The sequence below is a fragment of the Pongo pygmaeus genome, chromosome 11 (assembly GCF_028885625.2).
Source record: "Pongo pygmaeus isolate AG05252 chromosome 11, NHGRI_mPonPyg2-v2.0_pri, whole genome shotgun sequence".
In the NCBI taxonomy this organism is placed as follows: Eukaryota; Metazoa; Chordata; class Mammalia; order Primates; family Hominidae; genus Pongo; species Pongo pygmaeus.
This window is the reverse complement of record NC_072384.2, coordinates 50,901,363-50,928,232: the sequence shown is the minus strand read 5'-3', so window position 1 is coordinate 50,928,232 and position 26,870 is coordinate 50,901,363. Positions and strand designations below refer to the sequence as shown.

Sequence of the window (26,870 nt, the reverse complement as noted above, 5' to 3'; positions counted from 1 at the left end):
GGTGGGGAACGAAACTGTTCCACCTCAGATCAGGTGTTAGATTCTGACAAGGAGCACAAACCTAGATCCCTCACATGTGCAGTTCATGAAGAATTTACTGTGGCCAGTGAGCTGACAGGAGGCAGAGCTCAGGTGGTAATGCTTGCTCACCGGCCACTCAACCTCCTGCTGTACAGCCTGTTTCCTAACAGGCCATGGCCCCTTACCACTCCACAGCCCGTGGGTTGGGGAACCCTGATTTAAAGTATATGGGAGAATGTGCATAGGTTATATGCTAATATTAGGTCATTTTACACTAGGGGTTTTAACATCCACAAGGTGGGGGTGGTCCTGACACCAAATACCCCATAGATATTGAGGGATGACTGTATATATAAAAGTAGAGAATAATCCTACATCCACCAACTAGCCTCAAAAATTATCAACTCATGGTTAACCCTGTTTCCTCTCCACCAAACCAATGCACTCCTCCCATTACCTTATAACTTCCTTACAGTGAGTCTCATTATAGATTAGTCACCTTTCAGTGTGTATCTTATAAAGGACTCTTAAAACATTAATCACAAGAAAATTAACACACCTTAAAAACTGGCAATCAATATCCAATGTTCTAATCTTCCTGTCATCTGCTTGTGCTTGTTGGTCCAACGATACTAGGGAAGTCCTTTGTATATATCTCCACTACCACGTAGGCTGCAAAGAGCCATCTTCAAGAAACTATAAAAGGGAGAAATTAGGTCTACGGGTTACATCTCAACCAAATCTCACTCAAATGTATGAACTGTATTGTGTCCCACCCTCCCACCCCCAAATTCATGTTAAGTCCTAACCCCCAAGGCCTCAGAATGTGACCTTGGAAATAGAATCCTTGCAGATGCTGTTAATTCAGATGAGGCCCTAATCCAATGGCCTTGCTATCCTTATAAAAGGGAAATTTAGACAAATACACAGGCACATAGGGAGAAAGTCGTATGAAGATGGGAGACTGGGGAAATACCTCTACCTGTCAAAAATGGCCAGCACACCACCCCAGAAAGCTAGCTGGGGAGAGGTATGGGACAGATAACTTCCACACAGTCCTTAGAAGGAACAAACCCTGCTGATACCATATCTCAGACCTCTACTATTCAAAACTGAGACAATACATTTCAGTTGTTTAACTTATTAGGTTTGTGGTACTGTTACAGCAGCCCTAGGAAACTAATACAGTATCTTTCAACATCACTGTTTACCCTAATTGTTGTTGTTGTTGTTTTTTTCCTTAAAACTATGGAGCTTTTCTTCAGCTGCCACCAACATGCTTGGTTCTGCAGAGGAAGCTAAGGTCACGTTGGGGTAAGGCATTTACTTCATCTGGTGACTAGCCTGGCAGTGCCAGCTCTGCCCTCACCCACACCATGTGGACTGCCTCTCCAAGCTTGCCTGCATCTACTCAGCCCTTATTTGACGAAACCTCTCTTGTAACAAGTTCAATGAGAAACTGAACTCATTAACAACAACAACAAAAAAACCACCACCTCTGGATTTGGAAACCAGTGGAACCCATAAAACTATGCATAAATCAGAAAACCTCTGTGGTTAAAAAGCAGGCCATAAAAGGGGAAAAGGAAAAGGAACGGCTCACGTTTGTGGAGGAATATAACATACACTTTGTGGTATTTGAATTAAGCTATTCATACTCATTTCAGATCTCACGGAAACAACAAAACGAAAAACCGAAATGTAGCCAACAAAAACAAGTACCAGAGTTTAGTTTTTATAATTTTATTTCAGGTAAAAGTGCATTTCTTTAAAAATGTTTCAATATCCAGTTTCCATTGGCAAGTGATAACAGTTAACCCTCAATGATTCATGAAAAGTTTTACTGTGAATCAAACATAGAATTCTGCCCCCCCCCAACAGTCATAAAGAACCAGAAATAGTAACTGTTAAGTGTGCCTGCTTCAAACACTGTATAAAGCAGTGGTCCCCTAACCTTTTTTCAACAGGGACCAGTTTTGTGGAAGACAATTTCCACAGACAGAGGTGTTGGGGTAGATGGTTTCAGGATGAGACTGTTCCACCTCAGATCATCAGGTGTTAGATTCTCATAATGAGCGCACAACCTAGATCTCTTTGCATGTGCAGTTCACAATTGGGTTCACGCTCCTATGAGAATCTAATGCCACCCAGGGGTTTGAGACCCCTAGTATAAAGCATTACACAATCAAATAAAACCGACTGCACCATTATTTCCATTATTTGCAGGTAACTGAGGAATGAACAAGTACTTCTGTTAGGCTTCAACTTAGATCATTTTTAAGACTTATCAAATATAAATACTTTGTGAATGTAAAACTAAGCTTAGAGTTTACCAAATGATCGGGACAACAATATTATAGGGTTAATAAGACTGATTTGGCATCTACCACAACAATATTATAGGGTTAATAAGACTGATTTGGCATCTACCAGTCTTTTTCTAAGTGCTATCAGTCAGGTCTATCCACAGGAGGTAGTGCAGAAAGCAACTGATAATCACAGACCATCAAGGTCCCTTAACATCATGGCAAATACGTAACTATAGTTTGAGAGTTTAAGTAGGAAAAAGAAGTGTACTTATAAAGTACTAGTGTTTCCTAGTATCTGTAATTTGAGCAATAGTAAAACACGTAAGTAAAATCAAGAGAAGCCATTTTGGAAAATACAGGGGTAATAGAAATTAAGTAATCAAGACCTCACTCTGCCAGCTAGAAGCAAATAACTAAATTGACTAACATGCCATGTATGAGCAAAACCTTCCTCCATAAAAGGGATCGACAAACTCTTTAAAAGGCCAGACAGTATTTTGACTGTTGGAAGCCGTACAGACTCTGTTATACTACTAAACTCAGCCACTGTACCAGGAAAGCAGCTAAAGACAATGAGCACAGCTGTTCCAATAAAACTTTATTTCTGGATACCGAAATTTTAATTTAATACGTTTTCATGTGTCACAAAATATCCTCCTTCTTTTTTCACCATTAAAAAATGTAAAAATCAGTCTCAGCTCACAAGTAGTACAAAAAACAGGTGGCATGCTAGTTTACCAATCTGTGCTCTGTAAAAAACTCAGGAGTTAAGACTGCCATCCTTCAGTTTCTATACTCAAAACCAATTTTGCTCTTAATTGTTTTCTTTTGGAAACTTCCTATTCTATAAAAATAAAAAATTCTTTAGACACTTGTTAGCTATTCAATAATGTATCAAAATAATTGTTACACTATATTCTATTTTCAGTTCCATGACACTTTATTTTGAAGGTGATCTTCCTAGTTATATGTTGCTTATCCGTTTAAGAAACAAAGCTGACTTTTGTTGGAAATACTTATTAACTTACTGCTTTTGTGGGAGTATTACTAATGTATTTTAACATAATCCCTTGGGGTATTTATGAACATCAATTATAATACTGTGCTATGTACAGAACAGCTCTCAGAGACTATAGGCTATCAGCTGTTTCTGAAGTATACAGGAGTATATAGGACAGCTTGTCTCTCTACTAAACAGACTATGCATTAAAATTCCAGCTCAATCTGTCTTTTCCATTCTCTTCAACTCATCACTTCTCAGTGCATCAACTTCTATCAGCACATAAGCTTGCTGTCCAGTAAATTTAGCTTTATCTACAATTATAAATTGGCACACTGTGGCCAAAAATATTCCCTCTGCTACAAGTAGAGTACAAAAGTTACAGAGTTTTTTTTCTTACTTGTGACATCAACAATGGAAAATATTGTCTTCAATTTTTTAGGTAAGATGAAGGGTTATCTTTTATTCCAATGGTATTTACAGCTTACCATAACATATTTGGTTTTAACTGTTCTTTGGAGAAAGGAAGGCTTAGTATGTAAAGAAAAAAATGATTAGGACCACATTGGAAAATTTAACACTCTATTTCAGAACTGAGTAAATTCTCACAACTTTTATTAGACTACTATATTAAATATTTATAGATCTTCAAACTTCAATGATTTACATTTTAATGGCTACTTGCAAAGAGCAATATGTAAAGCCTAGCACATAACATACTTATTAACTGGACATCAGAAAGGACGAAACCCAATTTGTTTTACAGATCAAACTATCAATAAATTTTGATAAACAAATTTTTAAAACCTATTAACCTTCGGTTACATTTTCCTTAGTGCTTTCAGGGTAGTTCTTACAGATTATTTAAATATGTGAGGAAAATCTAACACCTTAACAGAATTCCAAGAAAAACTCACTTTTCGAGAATCATATTATTCAACTCTATCTTTCAAATTTCACTTTACAATGAAACAGGAATTTTCAACCACGTAATATAACGGAAAATTAAGTGACCAGAGGTCCGCAGTATAATGACAGGGCATATCTGCTAGACTGACTTATTCATTATAGCACTACTAAATTTAACTGCCACATTAATATTAGGGGTAGTGTTGATTTTCCATGTTTATTAATAATGATGATCCATAATAGACGGCAAGATTTATTTAGAGACTAAATATATTCTAATACTTAGAATTCAACTTTTATATTAACAAAAACATAACCCACAAATACTCATGAGAAAATACTTTGTCTAATTTGCCTTATCAAGATTCTTTACAACCTGAAATTCTTAGTCTGCCTACTTAAAAAATAAATCGTCTATATTTTTAAAAGGCTCTTAAGCAAAATTCTTAACTTTCTTAAAATTTTTGAACTTTAAGCCTTCAAAACCAGTCTGCACCCCCAATTCATAAAATTGACAGTTATAAAAGGACTTGAATCTGCCTAGGTTACCAAAACCTAAAACACAGCCTGAAGCCGCTTAGGCCCATCTACCAGCGCAGTTCACAGGCATCTGTATGAATCACCCGAGACTGTGTTTTAAAAGACTCATGGGGCTCAATGCAGATCTACTGAATCAGAATCCGCTCGTTCATATGCACATCAAAGTTTGAGAGAGCAGCACTATGTTAAAAATCAAAACCTCACTCTAATGTTTCTATACAAAGTACAAGGTTTTTCTAATGGCTTAGGAATAAGATAGACATGGGTTGCAGCAATAAGGAAACAGTCTCCTCCCCGCACCCAAGTTTTAGTCTAATAATGCCAACTAACTGCTGTTTTATAGCCTCCTAGGCTGAATGACAAATTAACTTCTTGAAAATCAATTATGAAGAATATGAGATGAAACCTAGGCCTTTCTTACTGCATTAAAGTCAAAGTTGGAAGAAAAAAATTAAGCCATTTATACTTTCTTTTTAAAAAGCAATTACTCTATTCTCATTCCTTTACACCTTAAAAAATAAAACTTCACTTATGTATTCACGATCCCCACAATTTCCCCCAATTTTGTTTCTTGCCTCACGACTTACTCTTCACATTTTTATGATGTTTAAATTGTAACAGAGTCTTTAACTATCTTATCTTCAAGCTGTACAGAAAAAAAAAAAAAATCCATGGGCAATGTTAAACTTTTTTTTTTTTTTTGCGAGACAGAGACTCGCTCTGTCGCGCAATGGCATGATCTCGCCTCACTGCAACCTCCGCCTAAAAGGTTCAAGCAATTCTCATGTCTCAGCCTCCTGAGTAGCTGAGATGACAAGTATGCACCAACATGTCTGGCTGGTTTTTGTATTTTTAGTAGAGACAGGATTTCCCTACATTGGCCAGGTCAGTTTTGAACTCCTGGACAAAAGTGATCCACCTGCCCGGCCTTCAATCATGCTTTTAATGTGTGGATTTAAATCCTGTTTTTACCTGTATTATCCAACGGCATTATTTAACCTGATTCATCCTTTAACTATTTGGAATTAGAGTGAAGCTCCATATGATTCAACGATGGTTTTCAAACTTGTACAAGTGGCAAAGCAACTTTAACAATGAGGTCACTGAAATATTGAAAATGTAAATCCACTCTAAAATCCAAAATAGATTTCATAGATATGAGAATGATGGGCCAGAAGCGGTGGCTCACGCCTGTAATTCCAGCACTTTAGGAGGCTGAGGCAGGTGGATATCTGAGGTCAGAAGTTCAAGACTAGCCTGGACGACATGGTGAAACCCCGTCTCTACTAAAAATACAAAAATTATCCAGCCGTGGTGGCAGGCGCCTGCAATCCCAGCTACTTGGGAGGCTGAGGCCGGAGAATCGCTTGAACCCAGGAGGTGGAGGCTGCAGTGAGCTGAGATCGTGCCACTGCACTCCTGCCTGGGCAGCAAGGGCGAAACTCCATCTCAAAAACAAAAAAAAGAAAATGGCCGGGTAGGGTGGCTCACGCCTGTAATCCCAGCACTTTGGGAGGCCGAGGCAGGCGGATCACGAGGTCAGGAGATCAAGACCACCCCGGCTAACACAGTGAACCCCTTCTCTACTAAAAATACAAAAAATTAGCCGGGCGTGGTGGTGGGCACCTGTAGTCCCAGCTACTTGGGAGGCTGAGGCAGGAGAATGGCGAGAACCTGGGAGGCAGAGCTTGCAGTGAGCCTAGATCGCACCATTGCACTCCAGCATGGGCAACAGAGCAAGACTGTGTCTCAAAAAAAAAAAAAAAGATACTACATGACACTCCTGTATGCCACTAGTTTTTTCTTCTTAAATATGCATAAGACAATTAAGACACATTTGAGTGTTATTATGATCTGACATTTGTTTTATTAACCATTAGAAAAGATTTGAAAAAACGAATTCCATTTTAATAGTGAGACAACACAGTAGAGCTAATCATGGAATATTAATGTTTTGCTATTTGGGAATTACTAAGTGGGAAATTTGCAGGAAACTTTAAGGCAAGAATATTGCAAATAAGTTGCCAAAAATACATGCTTATAGCCATAGCAAAATGAAGATTTAGCATGCTTGTCTTTGCTCCCAAATATTTTTAAATACAACCTTATTAAACTATAATGTTATTAAAATTAATACTTGTGCTTATATAAAATTCAGTGATTTAAGTACATGATACTCATTTGGTCACATTTTCTGCTATTACTGTTCAGCTTCCCAAGAATTTCATTCAATCAGCAAGTTTAGTTCACACAAACATTAAGGCACATAGTCATGAAACAAGCTAATTTTAATTCTGAAGTGTGTTAAAGTAATCTGCTCCCCTCTGCCCCAAACACATATACATAGCTGCTTATTCATATCTGTTTGCTAAATACTCATGTGCACCTCCTTACGGTTAAATGTAATTTGGGAAATTAATGATGTAAAATGTAAATCACAATTATAATTTCTTTTAAAGAAATTAGTATTTTTCTTTAGTTATTTCAAGCCACAATCCTTAATTCAATGATCCCAGAATTCTTTACAAAACCATCCTTGGTATATGAATATCTTACTTAGACCCAAAAATATCTGTGATTATGATGAATTTATGATGATGAAAAAAGACACCAACTTTTATAAGGGCTGATGAAAAAAGACACCAACTTTTATAGAGATCCCTGAATATACGAGAGCTAACTAGGCACAAGGATTAAACTTTCTATGACTTGCTGTAGAATTGTGTGCCTTGCTAAGTAGGGATTAGCTTCTGGATAAAATGTGAAAACTGAGATCACTCACTCATTCTATTCAGAGAACAAGTGAGATATATTATCAGTTAAAAAGATGAAACAAATATGGGAAGTCAGGCACTAATATTAGTTGGCAAAATTTACAAAGGTTTTAATCACATACCTCTTTAAAAAAAGAAAACCTAGGCAAAACAGACATATATTAAAAACAGTTTCAAATTTCTTCCAAGTTTGCTTTTAAATGAAGGTTTAAAAAGCAGATCAACTCTAGATTTCGTAGTCCAACTTGCTGTGAAATACTGAAACTAACTTTCCTTTAAGAAATGTTAAGGAGGCACACTTTCTAGTGGCTGATACCCTCTTCCAAACCAAAAGTAGTAAGAAGGTAAGGGTATGAACAGCAAAGTTGTGTAACATTTTCTTATTTCTATGATTTTACTTATTCTGGATACTTTTAGAAAATAAACTCATGTTTTAACTAAGACTGTTAACTAAGTACAAAACTATTTGTTGTTGTATTTGCAGATACAGTATCCTACAAATATGTGCAGCAAGCCCATGAAGCACTTCCACTGTCGATACTGATATTTCAGTATTTAATATATACAAAATGTTTTCTATTGAACAGAACCAAGGTATTCACAATAAACTGCAGAAAAACCCATGCAATTAACAAAGAATGAAATTTATAAATTAAAAACATTGTCATCTATACATAATGTACAATCATGCATTTAAAAACGAATACTATACGTCTCAAGAATAAATTTTCACAGTCAACTGCTGCTGCACGAATATTTGCTAATGCAAATGAATAAAATCTTAGTAAATTCTGCATTAATATTTTAACCCCCAGAAGTTGAAACTTTTCTCATTTTTCTTGAAAGCTGTCCAAAGTTGACATATGCAGGAAAAGTTCCAATTCTTTCGCATTTCATTTGAGGTTTTTAACCAGTAACAAACTTCCTAAACCTCAGTCCCAACAAACATGAATTAAACAAACAAACAAAAGTATAAACACCTTTATCAGTTCAGCAAAAATTCAAATAAAAATGTTCAATTTTACTTAAAGTATTTTACATGTTTCATCAGAATATGCACGGGTTTAAGAAAGTTATGAAATAAAATGTATAGTTTTGTTACTAGTTTTGCTTTCACATCTCAGTAAGATAATTAAATTTCCTGAAAAACCACGCATAGCAGCCAAGAAAAATACATATGAAAAAAAAAGATCTTACATAATGAACTTACAAAATTGAACTTACATAATAAATCACTGTCCTTCAGGGTTTGAAATGTTATCAACTTTGCAAAGAGTCTCTTCTTTGAAATTGTGCTATTATTTCAGAACTTGTTTCCTCAATCAAGAAATCCAGTGATGTTTAAAAAAACCTTTAATTTTCTCTGAAAATACTAAATAGAATTTTCATGGGATGGTGATCTCCAACGTGACTGTAGATTTTTTATGACAGAGTTTGCCATAATACTTAGTTTCTCGTGCATTTCAAATAGTTGGCTTCCTGAATAATTATGAAGATCTTCTGAATCCAGCTGAAGAGCAAGAGCACTAATCTGTGCCACAAGGTTTTTGGATAATGGAGTTTCTAAAGCAACAGGATCAATTATATCTAAAAGAGAAAAAAACACAATTAAATCTATACCAGACAAAAACTAAATTATTTACATGATCTTTTAAGTTAGTCCAAGTGCCTAGGTTTCAAATTGAGAGAGCAGGCTTAGGTCTTGATGAGGACAAGCAGACAAAAAAATCTACCATATATCTGCTGCTGCTGCTGGTGCTTATTATTATTATTATGAGATGGAGCCTCATTCTATTGCCCAGGCTGGAGTGCAGTGGCATAATCTCAGCTCACTGCAACCTCTGCCTCATAGGTTCAAGCCATTCTCCCACCTCAGCCTCCCAAGTAGCTGGGATTACTGGCATGCACCACCACATTCAGCTATTTGTTTATACTTTTAGTAGGGACGGGGTTTCATGTTGCCCAGAGTGGTCTTGAACTCCTGACCTCAAGCGATCCACCCACCTTGGCCTCTCAAAGTGCTGGGATTACAGGCGTGAGCCACCATGCCCAGCCTACCACAGCTTATTATTCTGTGTTATTCTCATAGATTATTCTGTGCTATTTAAAAATGGGTAGACTACTTCATTTATTAATATAACTAGAAGAGAAAGTATATAGTTTAAATCCTTGAGACCTTGATGGAGAAGTTGACAAGAAAAACAAGTAGACACATTTGATGTCCAATCGATTAGTTTTTCATATCCTTCACATTAAACATAAAATAATTGTTGAAATAATAAGGCATGGTCAAATCAGACTAAAAAAATAACAAAATATTTCAAGAAAGTCAGCTGATCTTCTAAATAAAATTATCCCACATTTGCTAAAATATACCTGAGACAAGTCTTTCTTCATCAGGTGACAAAGATTTATTTTCTATTCCATTTACTGTTTTTTCAGAAATATCAAAAACTGGAATCTCTTCTAGTCCACGAGTCTTCACCTTGAATACAGTTGGAGCAGAAAAAAACGCAAAAAAAAAAAAAAACCAACAACAAATTGAAATTTACTTTTAATAGGAGTAATAGTACAAACACTGGAAAACATATTGCGTAGAACCTATGTTCTACCACCCATCACAATTAAGAGCTAATACTGCTAAGTAAGTAGGTTCTAACTACACAAAATAAAGCATTACAAAGTATTTCCTCAAAGAGAGGGTTAGAATTTAACAATATTTCATAATGGTTTTCTCAGGAAATATAGGCATGGCAGCTAAGAAAATTACAGTCTATTTCCCAAGTTCAAGAATGTGGTATAAAAAAGTCTATACCAGAGATTTCCAAGCTTAAATAAAATATAGAATTTTTTTTTAAAAAAGAACACAATTTTCTGGCTGGGAGCGGTGGCTCACCCCTGTAATCCCAGCACTTTGGGAGGCCGAGATGGGTAGATCACTTGAGGTCAGGAGTTCAGGACCAGCCTGGCAAACATAGTGAAACCCCCCCTCTACTAAAAACACAAAAATTACGGTGCCTGTAATCCCAGCTACTCGGGAGGCTGAGGCAGAAGAACTGCTTGAGTCCAGGAGGTGGAAGCTGCAGTGGGCTGAGATCACGCCCCCCCTGCACTCTGGCCTGGGTGACAGTGACACTGTATTTAAAAAAAAAAAAAAAAAAAAGGATACAATTTTCTTAAGTGTTCCTAGGACCTATGGACCACTGATTGAGAAAATACTAAGTTCAGAAAGTTAACTTTCTGAAAATAATAAGTTCAGTAACCATATGACTCAGCAATTCCACTTCTAGGTATATATACAAGAGAAATGAAATCATCTATCCATATAAAAACTTGCAGACACAGCAGCATTATTCGTAATAGCAAATGGTGGAAACAACCCAAATGTCTGTCAACTGGATAAACAAAATGTGGTATATACATATAATGAATATTATTCAACCAAAAAAAGTCCAGGACCAGAAGGATTCACAGCCGAATTCTACCAGAGGTACAAAGAGGAGCTGGTACCATTCTTTCTGAAACTATTCCAATCAATAGAAAAAGAGGGAATCCTCACTAACTCTTTTTATGAGGTCAACATCATCCTGATACCAAAGCCTGGCAAAGACACAACAAAAAAAGAGAATTTTAGACCAATATCCTTGATGAACATTGATGCAAAAATCCTCAATAAAATACTGGCAAACCGAATCCAGCAGCACATCAAAAAGCTTATCCACCATGATCAAGTGGGCTTCATCCCTGGGATGCAAGGCTGGTTCAACATACGAAAATCAGTAAACGTAATCCAGCATATAAACAGAACCAAAGACAAAAACCACATGATTATCTCAATAGATGCAGAAAAGGCCTCTGACAAAATTCAACAGCCCTTCATGCTAAAAACTCTCAATAAATTAGGTATTGATGGGACGTATCTCAAAATAATAAGAGCTATTTATGACAAACCCACAGCCAATATCATACTGAATGGGCAAAAACGGAAAGCATTCCCTTTGAAAACTGGCACAAGACAGGGATGCCCTCTCTCACCACTCATATTCAACGTAGTGTCGGAAGTTCTGGCCAGGGCAATGAGGCAAGAGAAAGAAATAAAGGGTATTCACTTAGGAAAAGAGGAAGTCAAATTGTTCCTGTTTGCAGATGACATGATTGTATACTTAGAAAACCCCATCGTCTCAGCCCAAAATCTCCTTGGGCCAATAAGCAACTTCAGCAAAGTCTCAGGATACAAAATCAATGTGCAAAAATCACAAGCATTCATATACACCAATAACAGACAAACAGAGAGCCAAATCATGAGTGAACTCCCATTCACAATTGCTTCAAAGAGAATAAAATATCTAGGAATCCAACTTACAAGGGACGTGAAGGACCTCTTCAAGGAGAACTACAAACCACTGCTCAATGAAATAAAAGAGGACACAAACAAGTGGAAGAACATTCCATGCTCATGGATAGGAAGAATCAATATCGTGAAAATGGCCATACTGCCCAAAGTAATTTACAGATTCAATGCCACCCCCATCAAGCTACCAATGACTTTCTTCACAGAATTGGAAAAAACTACTTTAAAGTTCATATGGAACGAAAAAAGAGCCCGTGGTGCCAAGTCAATCATAAGCCAAAAGACAAAGCTGGAGGCATCACGCTACCTGACTTCAAACTACACTACTAGGCTACAGTAACCAAAACAGCATGGTACTGGTACCAAAACAGAGATATACACCAATGGAACAGAACAGAGCCCCCAGAAATAATACCACACATTTACAACCATCTGATCTTTGACAAACCTGACAAAAACAAGCAATGGGGAAAGGATTCCCTATTTAATAAATGGTGCTGGGAAAACTGGCTAGCCATATGTAGAAAGCTGAAACTGGATCCCTTCCTTACACCTTATACAAAAATTAATTCAAGATGGATTAAAGACTTACATGTTAGACCTAAAACCATAAAAACCCTAGAAGAAAACCTAGGCAATACCATTCAGGACATAGGCATGGGCAAGGACTTCATGTCTAAAACACCAAAAGCAATGGCAACAAAAGCCAAAATTGACAAATGGGATCTAATTAAAAGAGCTTCCGCACAGCAAAAGAAACTACCATCAGAGTGAACAGGCAACCTACAGAATGGGAGAAAATTTTTACAATCTACCCATCTGACAAAACGCTAATATCCAGAATCTACAAAGAATTATTCAACCTCAAAACAGAAATTTTTAAGGATAAATCTTGAAAACATTATGCTAAGAGAAAGAAGCCAGTCACAAAAGATCACAAGTTGTACGACCCCACTTTTATGAAATATCCAGAATAGGCAAATCTATAGAGGAAAAGTAGGCACTGGCTGGGCAGTGGAAATGAGGAGTGATAGCTTATCGGGTTAGTGTTTCTTCTCGGGTGATAAAAAAAAGATTCAAAATTAGATCACGGGGAATATTATTTAACTCTGTGAATATATTAAAAACTAACTGCACACATAGGGTAGGTGAATTTTACATGATGTAAATCACACCTTAATAAAGCTGTTAAAAAAAACCTAATTCTCATAGACTTTCCCAAGACCCATGGAAACTGAGTAAGAAAATACTTTAGAAACTAAATTCAATCTGTGAGACAGAAAATTACTAGTTTTGGTTTTCTGAGTAACCGGTTAACGAATGTTTAGAAGATCACAAATAAGTTAATATAAAATCAAGGACCTTCAAGAATACAGCATAAGTCTTCAGTGGCTGGCAAACCCCAGGTCTGAGAAATTCTGATTCAGAACACTGCTTATTCTATTTTGCATTTATTCAAAACTTCTGATACAGGTTGAGTATGCCTACTCCAAAAATGGAATCTTTTTTGGATGGAATGGAATCCAAAATTTGAAGCTTTTTGAGCACTGACATGATGCCCAAATGCTCTAATGAGCGTTTTGGATTTCCAGATTAGGGCTGCTAAACTGGCAAGTAGCTGCATAATGCAAATATCTCAAAATCGAAATAAATCTGAAGTCCAAAACATTTCTGGTCCTATGCAATTCAGATAAGGAATACTCAACCTGTAGTGTCAATGGACAGAGGGTCTCTGAATGGGTTTCAGTAGTTTGTGAATCCTTCTGAAATTATATACAAAATTTTCTGTATAGTTTTACAGCAGAGAAGAATCTTAGCTTTCATCAGAATCTTGAAAAATGCCCATGACCCAAAATGTTCATGTGCACAATACTGACAAAAAGGAAAAATAAAAAAAATAAGTCACAAATGTGGTAGGCATCAAAATCAAAATACCGTGACCTACAAATCTGTATGGTTTTGGTAGATGTTTGGATTTGAACATCTAGGTTTTAGCAGTAGCAGCCATGGAATCAAATACCGAATGGTGGAAATGAAAGAGAGAAGGGGATGAACAGAATTTAAAGAGAAAACAATTTAAAAATTTATCTGAGGTGCAATGCATAAAGACAGTACAAAATAAATGAATCAATTTCCCTGTGCCATTACGTAGTGATCTTTTAACAAACTTCTGTAAGTGTACTGCTACATCATTTATTAATATACATCGTAGCTAACATCTAAGTTTTTACCTGCTGCTCATGATATATTCTGAGAGCCTTTTTTACATTGGACACTTTTGGAGAACGGATAGGAAGAGTTTTTATTTCAGATGCTGTAAGAGTACTCAAATCACCAATAGTTTTTATATTCTTAGCTCTAATGAGTTGTCCCAGGCCTCTTGCCCTAAACGAAACAGAAACAGGAAATTATAATTATACAGTTTTATTTATATGCTATTTGCAAGGGTTTATCCAGTTGAATTTCCCCATTTAAGCTCAATCATAACTGAGGTTAGCCCACAGTGAAGACAGGCACATGTATGTGTAATTTAAAACAAAATTCGAATCTGATGTGTATGTCTGGTATGAGCAATAGTACTGGCAACTGAATGAGCCCATTGCATGCCTTGTGCTTCTACATACATCTCATTAATAGATAATTCTTAAGTACACATAATCCCCTCCCCAACTTTAATCAGAAATGGACTTGGTATGTCTGACACATATTATTGAATCATTAAATTCCTCAGAGACGTTTAAGAATACTTCATCTCCTATTGGGGATTATGCTATGACAGAGTAGCTTGATAATTCAGTTAAAGAGAATCTATCTCAAGGCATCACAAACTACGTGAAGTAATTCTTTTAATCAAGATATAGTGAACGATCTACACGCACGCATTTAAGTTTCCAAGACTTAAAACATCAAGGAAACAAACTTCTAATTAGAAACAAAACAAAACAGCTGATGAACAAGTTTTATGTATGTGAATCTCATGCTTCTTACATGTGATGACTTAACAGCTGTGTGGTTTTGGTGGTAATCTTTGTAAACTTCATCCTATAAAGTAGAAATGATATTCATATTCCTCATAAGGTTTATATTTGGATTAAACAAGATAATGAATATAAGGGTTCAATGCAGCACCTGAAATACTATGCATACATCTTACTATATTAAATGTTTTTCATATTGCCTTATCTGGCCTACCTTCTCAGTTGCATTTTTATTTCAAAAATAAAATGTGTGTGAGAGGAGTACATGCCAATCAATTCTAAACATGAGAACCAAGCATTCAGATAAGTCCTCTTAAATAAGTGGCATCTTGGAATATAAGCAAGAAGCCTAAATAACCACTTACCACATGTTTGATGTAATCTGAGGTAAAATGATGTCAACTGGTGCCACACAGTTCACCAATGCTGGGTAAACACTTTCTGTTGGGCACGGTATGGATTCTTTGGCCATTTCTGAAATCTTAGAATAAATTTCAGAAGCTGTTACACAGAGGTCAACTGACTGAACATGAAAATATAAAGTGACATGAAAACTAAAGCACTTCTTACTAAACACTTCTTTGAGCTCTTAAATTTAGGGCTACGTGATCCTGGGGACAGAAATCCTTTGGCTGAAGTGGTATTATGCTAGATAGAAGAAAGGAGAGAAAAAAACACTCAGAACCCTAGATGACTATAATTTTACAATTTTTACAACTTAGACTGCAATCATTTCTTTAAAATTTCAAAAAACATAAAAAGAGTAATCTACTACCTAATCAATCACTTGCTGGATCATTACTGCCTCTTACCACCTCTTCTCTTCCTTTCTGCTTACCGTGTAGCAGACAAAAGAATATATTTTAAACCAAGGAAGAAGTTTTTCACATATATAGTTCATTTTGATACATCATGTACATGTAATTCTGTGTCAGTATACATATATGTATATTTTAAACCCTATAGCTTACCTTAGATTGTGTAGTAGGAGAAGTTTTAACACTTTTTCCTATGGGAGAACTATTCGAAGAATGGGACCTAACAATAGAGCACCGTCTATCAATGTCATCTGCCAATCCTGCTTGGTATATTGGATCTGCAAAGGAGACACGGCGAACCTGAAAACACAGGTCAGGATTTTACTTAACAAAATTAAAGTTTTTAAAAAATTACATCATAAATTTTCATTATGAGGTTACCCAAAAATAGAATGTGGATTTAGAGAATTTCACTGGAAGTCAGCTGCACAGTTCCTAGCGACTGCCTTTACAGATCATATTAACTCAATACCACAATTCATTCTAATTTTCTATATTTTAAACTGTCTCTGCATAATACCAAAGAATGTGAAAAAGGCACAGTAGCAAAAACTTAACGAAGCCACATGCGGCAGTTAAAAGTGTATGATCTGATTCTAATAACTTTATGGGATTACCAGACTAGAAAGACGACTGATGTAAAAACAGAAATAGGCCAGGCGCAGTGGCTCACGCCTGTAATCCCAGCACTTTGGGAGGCCAAGGCGGGTGGATCTTGAGGTCAGGAGTTCAAGACCAGCCTGACCAACATGGTGAAACCTTATCTCTACTAACAATACAAAAATTAGCCGGGCTTAGTGGCGCATGCCTGTAATCCCAGCTACTCAAGAGGCTGAGGCAGGAGAATCTCTTGAACCCGGGAGGCAGAGGCTGCAGTGAGCCGAGATCGTGCCACTGCACTACAGCCTGGGCGACAGAGTGAGACTCCATCTCAAAAAACAAACAAACAAAACAAAAAACAACTTAATCTCTAGATTCTCAGCAGAAGAATTTTCAGTGTATCTTGCAAAGTTCAGACATATGAATAACAGTAACAGGGATTTTGAAGGAACATTTCTTTTTTCTTTTTTTTTTTTTTTTTTGAGACAGAGTCTCACTCTATCGCCAGGCTGGAGTGCAGTGGCACAATCCAGCTCACTGCAACCTCTGCGTCCTGGGTTCAAGCAATTCTCCTGCCTCAGCCTCCTGAGTAGCTGTAACTACAAGTGTGCGCCACCATGCCCAGCTAATTTTTGTATTTTTAGTAGAGATGGGGTTTCTCCATGTTGGTCAGGCTGGTCTTGAACTCCTGTCCCTCAGGTGATCCACCTGCCTTGGCCTCCCAAATCCCATGCCTGGGATTACAGGTGTGAGCTACCGAGCCTGGCCGAAGGAACACTTTCAAAGTGTGTTTGTTGAAGGCAAAAAACAAGGTGTCATGTCTATACGTTCATGCTTGTATATATAAAATGTATTCTACAATGAATAGAGGGTTCAAGTTCAAAATTAAGGAATGCCAACATCATACCTTTTCAGGACATCTATTTTGTTAAGTAGAAGACAAGTTGAGTTACGTAAATACATTTAACTTTTCCTATTTTTTTATTCATTCATTCAACAAACTATGTGCAAGGCACAGGGCCTGAAGCTAAAGCAGATATATAGATAATCTATCTTTTCTAAAGTAAAAGATCTATAATTTAGCTGAGGAAATGGGGATATAAATAACTACAAATAAGATCACATCTACAAGTTGATGAAGGCACATGAGATTTTTTTTTAATTAGATATGGTCTGGAACATGTATGTAAAACGTAAAACAGCATAATGTTCCAAGACATGACAACTACTAAATCTGCTTTATCAATGGCAGTGTTGCCTGCATTCCTAAATCTGTTTCCTCATATGATATTATGGTATGGGGAGCAGAAAAGATGCTAGGAGCCTTATCAATTTTGCCAAAGGTGAACAATGTGCACAGTTGCATAAAGATCTTTAGTGTTGTAAAATGGAAGACTTATCTAAAAGGCTTCAGTCTCCTTTTTTCGAAACCTTTTCTTCTACCTACCTTTTCCCTAGCAACCATTACGGTAAATAATCAAATGAGTGACCATATAATTGTAATATTTTGTCATTCACCAGAGGTCACTGTATGGCCAAAATATCCCAACCAAATACTGGGTTCCTTAATATTCAGCCTCATTCCCCTTACCTTATTAACAGGTGATGAGATTTCATCTTCTTGGGATCTTTTTAGTCCTCTCTTTAAAATGCTCGTAGATGGAGAAGCCAAAGGAGACCAGACACAGCGTGTCTGCATGCCACTAGGACTGTCATTTGCTGACACAAGTGAAGGATCAAGTTCCCTTAGTTTTTGAGGAGATGCATTATTGTCTTCTATTATTAGTTCAGAGATAGCTGTTCCAGATGTCAGAGACTGTGATGGTTCCTCCACTTTCTGTGAAGTATGGTGATCTTCCTGTAAAATATCACTTTCCATTACCATTTGATTATCTAATTTTTCTTCAGATTTACTACACTCAGTATTTGTTTCACTTTTATTAGCGTCAATGATTCCTTCTTCAGTGCTCATTTCAACTGTGTCACAAACAAAGTTGTCCATTTCTGCAGTCAACATTTTTGTTTCAGCTTCATCAGGCTTTGAGGTTTTGGTAGTTATGCCCTCATTCTCTGTTTCACCATCATGGCCAGTTTCAGCCTTTGCCTCGCCGATCATCATTTCTTCATAATTTTTCATTTCAGTATTCGTTTCTTCAGATGAGTGTGGATCAGATACATCATTTCCTCCATCTAGTTCCCCAGCTGCTGTTTGTTCAGAAATCTCAGTTTGAGCATTCAATTTTACAGGTGTAGCAGTATCAGAAAGACTAATATCTGAATTAAATTCCTCAGTTGCTACTTCTTTGGCATTCAGTTTAGCTGTGTCTGCTTCAGAGTCATCATTTCTTTTATTTTTTTCTATTGCTGCTTCTTCAGAAATACCAGTTTTGGTTCTCTCTTGTCCATGGAAGCTAGCTTCATTTCCTACATCCAATTCCATAGTTTTTGCTTTCTCTAGATTGGATTCTGTTACTTTACATGCATTTCCTTCAACAGTAACATTCTCCAGACTCAGTTCCATTTTTGGGGTTTCTTCTGGTTTTTCTTCTTTTGTCTCCAAAGATTCCTGTGAAACATTTTTTGAGTCTCCTAAACATGGGCCAACAGTTTTAAAATTTTCATTAGGTGACTCTTGGCTTTCAAGAGACATTGCTTCACTAGAATCCATATCACAAATTTCCTCTCTAAAGTTGACTATTCCAGAAGGAAGAGATTCTTGCATAGTGTTTTCTTTTGATTTGGTTTCAGAAATAATTAATGAATCATTAATAGTATCATTATCCTCTTTGAGACCCAAATGAAAATTCACACTATGATGTTCATCTAAAAACTGTCCTTCAGAATATGGATTAGCTTGAGAAGTTTCTGATGGGCTTACAGGTGCTTGCACATCTGCCTTTTTTGTTTCACTAATCTCTACGTCATTATTTTCTGTATTTTTTAACCCAACGAGTGACTTCTCCTGAAGTTGTGATTTTTCCCCACAGCAATCACAACCTTTAGATCTCCTCACCCTCCTACTTCTCTTGTGTTGACATTCAAGTGTTTGAAAAGTTTTTTCTGAAAGCGAAGAAATATCTGATATCCCTATTTTTGAGGATTCTCCCAAACTACAATTATCAACAGAGTCTCGCTTATGTAATCTCTTAACGGCATTTCTAGTCCTTAGATTTGATTCTGGCACAGGTAGACTTGTAAAGGAATATTCTGCATATTTGCTAGTTTCACTTTTTTCCTCACACGCATTTGGTAAATCATCAGGAACTTGCAACACATCTGAAGTTACTGTAGAATCCTGACATATTACAGTACTACTTTCATCTTGTTTTTCACAAATCTGAGGTTTTATGCTTACATCTTCTTCAGAACCTGCTTTATAATCATGTGACGGATTTTCAGCTTTTATACATTCCTGTTTCACCACTTTCTCTTCTTGATCTTGAATGTCAACAATTTCATTGCTTTTGTTTTTCCATTTTCCAGATCTCTTCTTCCTAGAACCTTCTTCTTTTGCCTCCGAACTATCAGATTCTGAGTTTTCAATGCTGGAAAGCAAACCCTGAGATGCTCTTCTTGTTTGATACCGTGTTCGGCCTCTGACTAGTTTCTCAGAGGACTTATCTACAATGTCCTGGGTACCATCCCCCTCAGACTTAATGTTCTCAGGGTCTGCCTTTTTTTTATTTTGTTCAGTTTCTGCATTAACACTAGTTTCCCCAAGAGTCTTCTCATGTAAATTACTTCCTTTCTCAATTAAATTCTCCTGTGGAGTTTGTTCAGAAATCAGTTTTTGTTTAGGTAACACATCATCTTTTATATGCAATGGACTCTTCTGAAGAGGTTTTTCTTCTTCCTTACGTCGTTCCTTTTTTTGATGATTATTTTCCTTATCTTGGCTTTCAGTGGTAGACTCTACTACTTCTGAACGTCGCCTTGAAGACCGTCTAAGGGTTTTCTGAGTTGGAGTTATCTGAACCTGACTATCCTCATTTACCATTTGATCTGCTGATATTACTACTGGGGGTGTATTTTCTTTGGATTCCAAATTAATTTCTACATTTTTCTCCTCTACAGCATTAGTTTCCAATAATACAGCATTTTCCATTGTTGCTGCTTTAAGCTTTGTATTGTCATGCTCCACTGTAGATTCAGAAAGATGAACCTGATTATCTGACACACATTCTGTTTGATTAAGCAAACCAGGTGGGTTATTTTCTAAGACTACAATGCCTTCAATAGATTCCTCAGTATTTTTCTCTGGCTCAGATCTCATTAAGGGCTTAGACCTTTTATTCCCTGTTTGTTCAGCTTTACCAGCTCTCCGGCTTGATCTCTTAGTTCCATTCACTATTTTTTCAGAATCAGATTTCGAAAAAGTCCCTTCTCTTTGCTTTGCTTTTGGTAGAAAATCTGTTTTAATCATGGTTTCCTGGTTATTTTTCACTGTAACAGTTGATGAAATATTATTCAAGGGGGATGCACTAAAAGGTCTATTTTCTGAACCATCAAACTTCTCCAAAGTAATAAAGGTTTGCCTCCGACTTGTAGGGTATGGGGGAGTTCCAGCAACAGTGGTATTAGAAACTGAACTACTGCTGACAACGAAAGAATTTTCTGTACTAGATGCACATTCAGTTGATGTTTTCTTTGATGAAATTAAAGCTTTTTTTCTGTCATCATTATTACTGTTCGACATTTCTGGACTGGTTTTGTCAAGAGAACCACACTCATTATTTGAAAGGGAGGCCTTTTCAAGATGTTCATCCATACCACAGTCTTCCGTGACATCTTGAGGAATGACAATGTCACTGTCCATATGCTCCTCCTGCACAGAAATATATACATATATATACACACACAGATTAATAACTGGCAAACAAGTTTGACTTTCTGGGAAAACTTTAGTATAAAACTTCGGTAACCCAAAGATAATCACTGACATTCAATATATGGCAACTATTCCAAAGTTAGTGGTAGATACCTAACAGTTTGTTTTCCTAATTGTAAATATTCAAGAAAAGCCAAGTACATTTATTTTATACACACACACACATACATACACACACACACACACACACACACACAGTGTCTGCTGATATTCTGCTAGTATCTGAATGGGAGTTAAAAGGAAATCCTACAATAAATCTACAATAAATTTTAAAATTAATAAAGGGAAGACCTACAGATATTTCAGCAGTTTAACAGACTGTATAATGGAAGGGTGATTCTAAAAAGCTCAAAATATGAAATGCCAAACATACCGTAATCATCATCTTAGAATCCTCCTTTGGTTTTCTGGTTAAAGTAGGAATTTCCCTGAAATAAATATTAGTAAGAATATTGTTTTTATAATTATTTGAAAATGAATAAAACAGATATAAAAGTTTGATGGCTTCTGTACTTACATAGGCTCTTCCTGACTATACTGAGTAAATAAGGTATCTTGGGAAACATCCAGATTATTATACATGGCAGGAATATCACACCTGAAAAAAACTGTATATAAGTAACTTCAAAAACTGGATGATATTCTTACAATTAGAAATTAAACTTATGGCCAGGTACGGTGGCTCACGCCTGTAATCCCAGCACTTTGGGAGGTTGAGGTGGGTGGGCTGCTTGAGCTCAGGAGTTCAAGACCAGCATGGGCAACATGGCAAAATCCTATCTCTACAAAAAATAAAAAATTAGCTGGGCATGGTGGTGTGCATCTGCAGTCCCAGCTACTTGGAAGGTTGATGCAGGAGGATCACTTGAGCCCGGGAGGCAGAGACTGAAGTGAGCAGAGATCATGCCACTGCACTCCAGCCTGGGTAACAAAGAGAGACTGTCTCAAAAACATAAAACAAAACATAAAAAGAAAAGAAACTTAGAATTCTACTAAATTGTTGTAAAATCATGACCTAAGTGCATATTTCCCAGATATTCCATCAAACTGTCTTCCCCTCCCAATCTACCTCAGAGAAGAAATTCAGTTTATAAATATTTGGTACATTACTAGGCAGCTTTATACATTATGAAATGCATTTAGGTACAGTATAACTTTTGGCATTAAAATTTAGTACACACGGCTGGGCGTGGTGGCTCACACCTGTAATCCCAGCACTTTGGGAGGCTGAGGCGGGCGGATCACTAGGTCAGGAGATCAAGACCATCCTGGCTAACATGGTGAAACCCCGTCTCTACTAAAAGTACAAAAAAATTAGCTGGGTGTGGTGGCACACGCCTGTGGTCCCAGCTACTCGGGAGGCTGAGGCAGGAGAATGGCATGAAACCGGGAGGCGGAGCTTGCAATGAGCCAAGATGGCACCACTGCACTCCAGCCTGGGCAACAAAGCGAAACTCCGTGTCAAAAAGAAAAACAAACAAACAAAACCAAAACATTAGTACACATATTTTAGTTCTAAACACAAAGTTAGTTTTCTTGCATGAAATCTAAGCCTGAATACCAAATACCCAACTCAAGATAAAAGGCCTACAAACCGCTTTGTTTTGAGAACTTCTTTTTGATGATCAGTTAATATTCTTTCCTTTGCATCTTTTCCTTCTGGAGGTATAAACACGAAGTCAGTAGACTTTTCCTCTTCCAAAAGAATTTCACTCTTTACTTTTAAAGATGAAGATTCAAGTTTCAGCTGATTTGAAAAAAATAAGCAAATGTATATTTTGGTTTCCAAATTATTTTCCAATATTTCTATCACTCTCTTCTAATAATGACACCATTTTTCAATAGTGATTATGAAGTTGATGATACTCATGATCTGTAACAAATTAGTACAATGTTCCCCCACTTTCTTTCTGCCTCTAATAAATACTAAGAAAGTAGAAAGTATTAAACCTCTTTACAAAGTAGGCAAGTCTGTGCTTAACTACAAAGTATGGACAAAACCATTTGTCAGGCTAACACATGGAAATGAACTGATTTGGCAGCAGGAGAGTATATTTGCAGCTCTCAAGTTGAGGCATGACTTAGAGAAAGTCACCACTACAATATGCCCTACATACAAGTAACTTTGGTACTACAATGTTATCTTAATAAATGTTCACTGGAACCACTGCTTTAATTCCATTTATAGTTGCTACAAGAATGTGGCAAAGGTATTCTTAAAAAATAACACTTTTCTTTCATTTCACCAGGGCCATGGTCTCAAGATTCTAGAATAACCTTTACTGGAGGTCATGTAAGAGAGAACTGTTGTCTAAAAGTCAGTTAACTGGCAACTAGCATGAGCTTAACATAGGTGTCTTATCTAGGCATTATTTATTTCTATTCAAAATATTAAGTTATAAAATAACAATAATCCTAAACAAAAGTTCTAAAATATTTTTCTCTTGTGCTACCTATGTTAGTCATTCATAACTAGTTTCATTCCATCTCAAGGGGGCTGCTACCTGGAATAACTACATGTAACAGTTGCTAAGCATTACACAGAAACTTACCTTTCCTAACCAGGAATCATCACCAAAGGCTTCTGGGTTACCGTGCTATCCTAGCAGTCTTTCTAGATCAAATGCCCTCAATTCCCCTGCAATCCCAACCTTTATTTAGTCTTTTATAGTTCTTCCATCCAATTTTTAAAGTTGTATGTAAGTTACCACATACTTTATCTTAAAAATTTTGATTAAACTTTTGAAAACATACTTTGGCTGCTGGTTTCATATTTTCCTTTTTATTCTTTGTTTGTGCCAAAAATGAATCTCTTTTTCCATTTGATTTTCTCTCCATGCCACTTATCTTCACATTTAGTTGTGAATTTTCTGTCTGTTTTATTAAAAACGAAACAATTTCATTAAATACAACGGTAATATTTTGCTTTTCCTTTTCACGTTTTGAAAATTCCTGCCTAATAAATAGTAATTGCAAATATTGTCAAAATTTTTCTAATTATTCAATCCCATAAAAATCAAAGAAAGGAAAGCCACTGTCTAATTCAATAATAGCAAATGGCTTTGGTGTCTCTTTTATAGTAGCTGTTTAATACCACTCAATTTTATGAATTCTGAAAATGAGACATGTCACATAAATACATAAAGTGAATTGAATTACTAGATTCAAACACTCTACCTGTAACTGAAAATATTTCTAAGAGAATATTCAAAGCCATAGAACTTTAAACATTAAACAATTGAGGGTTAATAAAGCATGTATGACAGAGCATATTTCCCCTCAACAGAATATATAGCTTTTACAGACCAAATTCCACTGAACTCTTTAACAAGTCTAATTGTTAGTTATCTAGTGGAAAATTTTTACTTCAGCCAAAACCAAATGCGATACTTAGTTGGCTATAACAGTCTTTTTTCTCCGAAAGATTCTAAACAAAAACTAGCTATACCCTAGCTGCTCCTGAATAGAAAAAAGTTTTCTAAGAACACGCCAGCTCACAAGTCTATAGTACCCGTGCCTTACATTACTACATCTTCAGGCAGTAATCAAATATTATTAGCCAAAGAAACTTTGCTCCCAATGCGATGTGACAGCAAAGATTTGTTTTTCTGATAGAAGAAATGAGAAAATCAATTTTTAAAAAATAAGAAAATGAACAGCAGCTCTGGCTTAGACATAGCTTAGTAACCGTTATTTCCAGTTTTTCCAAAGCAACAATTATGTATTTTACTCTTTGTGAACAGCACAGATGAGGCCGAGTTCAAAACAAATGATTAATGACAAGAATTAGAGATTATTTACATGACAATCTCTAGGGAAAATCACAAAAGAAATTTGAGGCCACACAACTGACAATGTGGAAAAAGCCTATGTTACAAAACTCTTTTCTGTTCAGGTTCTACTTATTTGTAACTTTCAATAAATAACTTAAATGTCCAAAAACAAATGAACAATAAAACCCCCCAACTTACTCCATCAGAATATGGTCCACTGGATTCCTCCATCACTTCAACAGTTTCCAAACCAGGCAACAGGAGCAGAAATTTTTGTTTGGCTTGTGTTAGTACTGGTCTTTAAAAAAGTACATAAAATATACACCTTAAGTCAAGTAGTACTGGTGAACACTGATGATCTGTTAACAACAGCACTTTAATTTTTAGAGCAGCAAAATACATCTTTATTTTTAAATAAAGACTGTTCCTTACTATGCATATATAAAACTGGGAGAAATTAGGCAATTTTTGTATTTTTCCCTGTACTTCTCTGAATTTCCAAATTTTTATCATGGAAAATTCAAATAAGTAGAATATTATATAAAGTATTCATGTCTAGCTTTAATAATTATCCAGGCAGGGCACGGTGGCTCACACCTGTAATCCCAGCACTTTGGGAGGCCGAGGCAGGCAGATCACGAGGTCAGGAGATCGAGACGATCTTGGCTAACACAGTGAAACCTTGTCTCTACTAAAAATACAAAAAATTACCCAGGCATGGTGGCACGCACCTTCAGTCCCAGCTACTCAGGAGGCTGAGGCAGGAGAATCGCTTGAACCCGGGAGGCGGAGCTTGCAGTGAGCCCAGATCGCGCCACTGCACTCCAGCCTGGGCAACAGAGCGAGACTCTATCTCAAAAAAAAAAAAAAAAAATCATCTATTTCCTGTCCTCCTTCTCTCTTTTATTAAGGATAATTTAAACTGCTTTTCTTGGCTCCTGAAATCAAGGTTATTCTAAGCACCAACAAAAAGGTGAAATAATGTTTAATAATTATCATGTATTCCAAATGGTAATATTTCAACTAAGGAATCCTCTGTAACAATACTCCATAAGAAAAGATTATTTTGAATCAAAATTTCAATTTATATGATCACAACAGAATAGTTAGTTGTATATAAGTTTTGTTGTTAGCATACTTTAACTCTTCAGGATAAACCAACATCGTCACTTTAGCAAAAGTGGCATTCCAGAACTGAGCACTCTGTTTTCGAATCTGTTTATTCTTGTGCAGAAATATTATGCATAATAGTGGGGAGAGTTGTTCAAGAAGTTCACTGTCATAAGTTCCGGTGTAGCTGAATTGCAGACAAGCAATAATTTCTCCCAGTAGCTTTTCTAACTAGGAAAAAGGAAAAAATAAAAGCAAAAAATATACTAAACATTAACTCACAGAATTTATGTTGCTATTTCAATTTTTAAAATTAAGATAATTTTAAACTAACCCCCATTGTTGCCTTAAATATATATCCCTCTTTATAACTCGACAAATTATCAGGTGAATTTGCTTTGGTTATTAATATTACAGTTCAATTTTGAACTTATTTTCTATTAACAAAAGAAATTATGTTTTTGTAATAATTATAACAAGATAAATAGTTACCTACATACGTTCACCTAGAAAACTTTGGGTCCAGTAGCCATCATATACAAAGGGATGAGCTAAGAGTTGATTAACTAGGCTGGGCTCGGTGGTTCACGCCTGTAATCCCAGCACTTTGGGAAGCCAAAGCGAGTAGATTGCTTGAGCTCAGGAGTTTGACACCAGCCTGAGCAACATGGCAAAACCCCACCTCTACAAAAAATACAAAAATGAGCCAGGAGTGGTGGTGTATGCCTGTAGTCCTAGCTACTTGGGAGGCTATGGTGGGAGAATCACCTTGAGCCCAGGAGGGCAGGGGTGTGGTAAG

The 26,870-nt window shown here is 36.4% G+C and overlaps 1 protein-coding gene across 21 annotated transcripts in view; it reads right to left on the bottom strand.

The window, feature by feature from the left end:
• RIF1 (replication timing regulatory factor 1) overlaps window positions 1–26,870 on the bottom strand; it is a 96,552-nt gene that overhangs the window by 23,181 nt on the left and 46,501 nt on the right. For 14 of the 21 annotated variants that reach the window (XR_010122814.1, XR_010122827.1, XR_010122816.1 and 11 more), the window contains 14 exons: window positions 26,100–26,302; window positions 25,160–25,259; window positions 23,943–24,062; window positions 22,784–22,935; window positions 21,706–21,786; window positions 21,562–21,616; window positions 17,892–21,125; window positions 15,854–16,000; window positions 15,453–15,530; window positions 15,248–15,363; window positions 14,136–14,289; window positions 9,930–10,038; window positions 8,778–9,140; window positions 581–717 (listed from right to left, as the gene is read on the bottom strand). Coding sequence is in view for 3 of the 21 variants with exons in the window: in XM_063647475.1 (XP_063503545.1) it covers window positions 8,926–9,140; window positions 9,930–10,038; window positions 14,136–14,289; window positions 15,248–15,363; window positions 15,453–15,530; window positions 15,854–16,000; window positions 17,892–21,125; window positions 21,562–21,616; window positions 21,706–21,786; window positions 22,784–22,935; window positions 23,943–24,062; window positions 25,160–25,259; window positions 26,100–26,302 (4,764 nt within the window). In the remaining 18 variants the exon portion in view is untranslated. Of the gene's footprint in view, window positions 1–580; window positions 718–1,748; window positions 9,141–9,929; window positions 10,039–14,135; window positions 14,290–15,247; window positions 15,364–15,452; window positions 15,531–15,853; window positions 16,001–17,891; window positions 21,126–21,561; window positions 21,617–21,705; window positions 21,787–22,783; window positions 22,936–23,942; window positions 24,063–25,159; window positions 25,260–26,099; window positions 26,303–26,870 lie in introns of those variants that run through there. The other 7 variants (XR_010122829.1, XR_010122831.1, XR_010122830.1 and 4 more) reach the window with 4 other exon arrangements.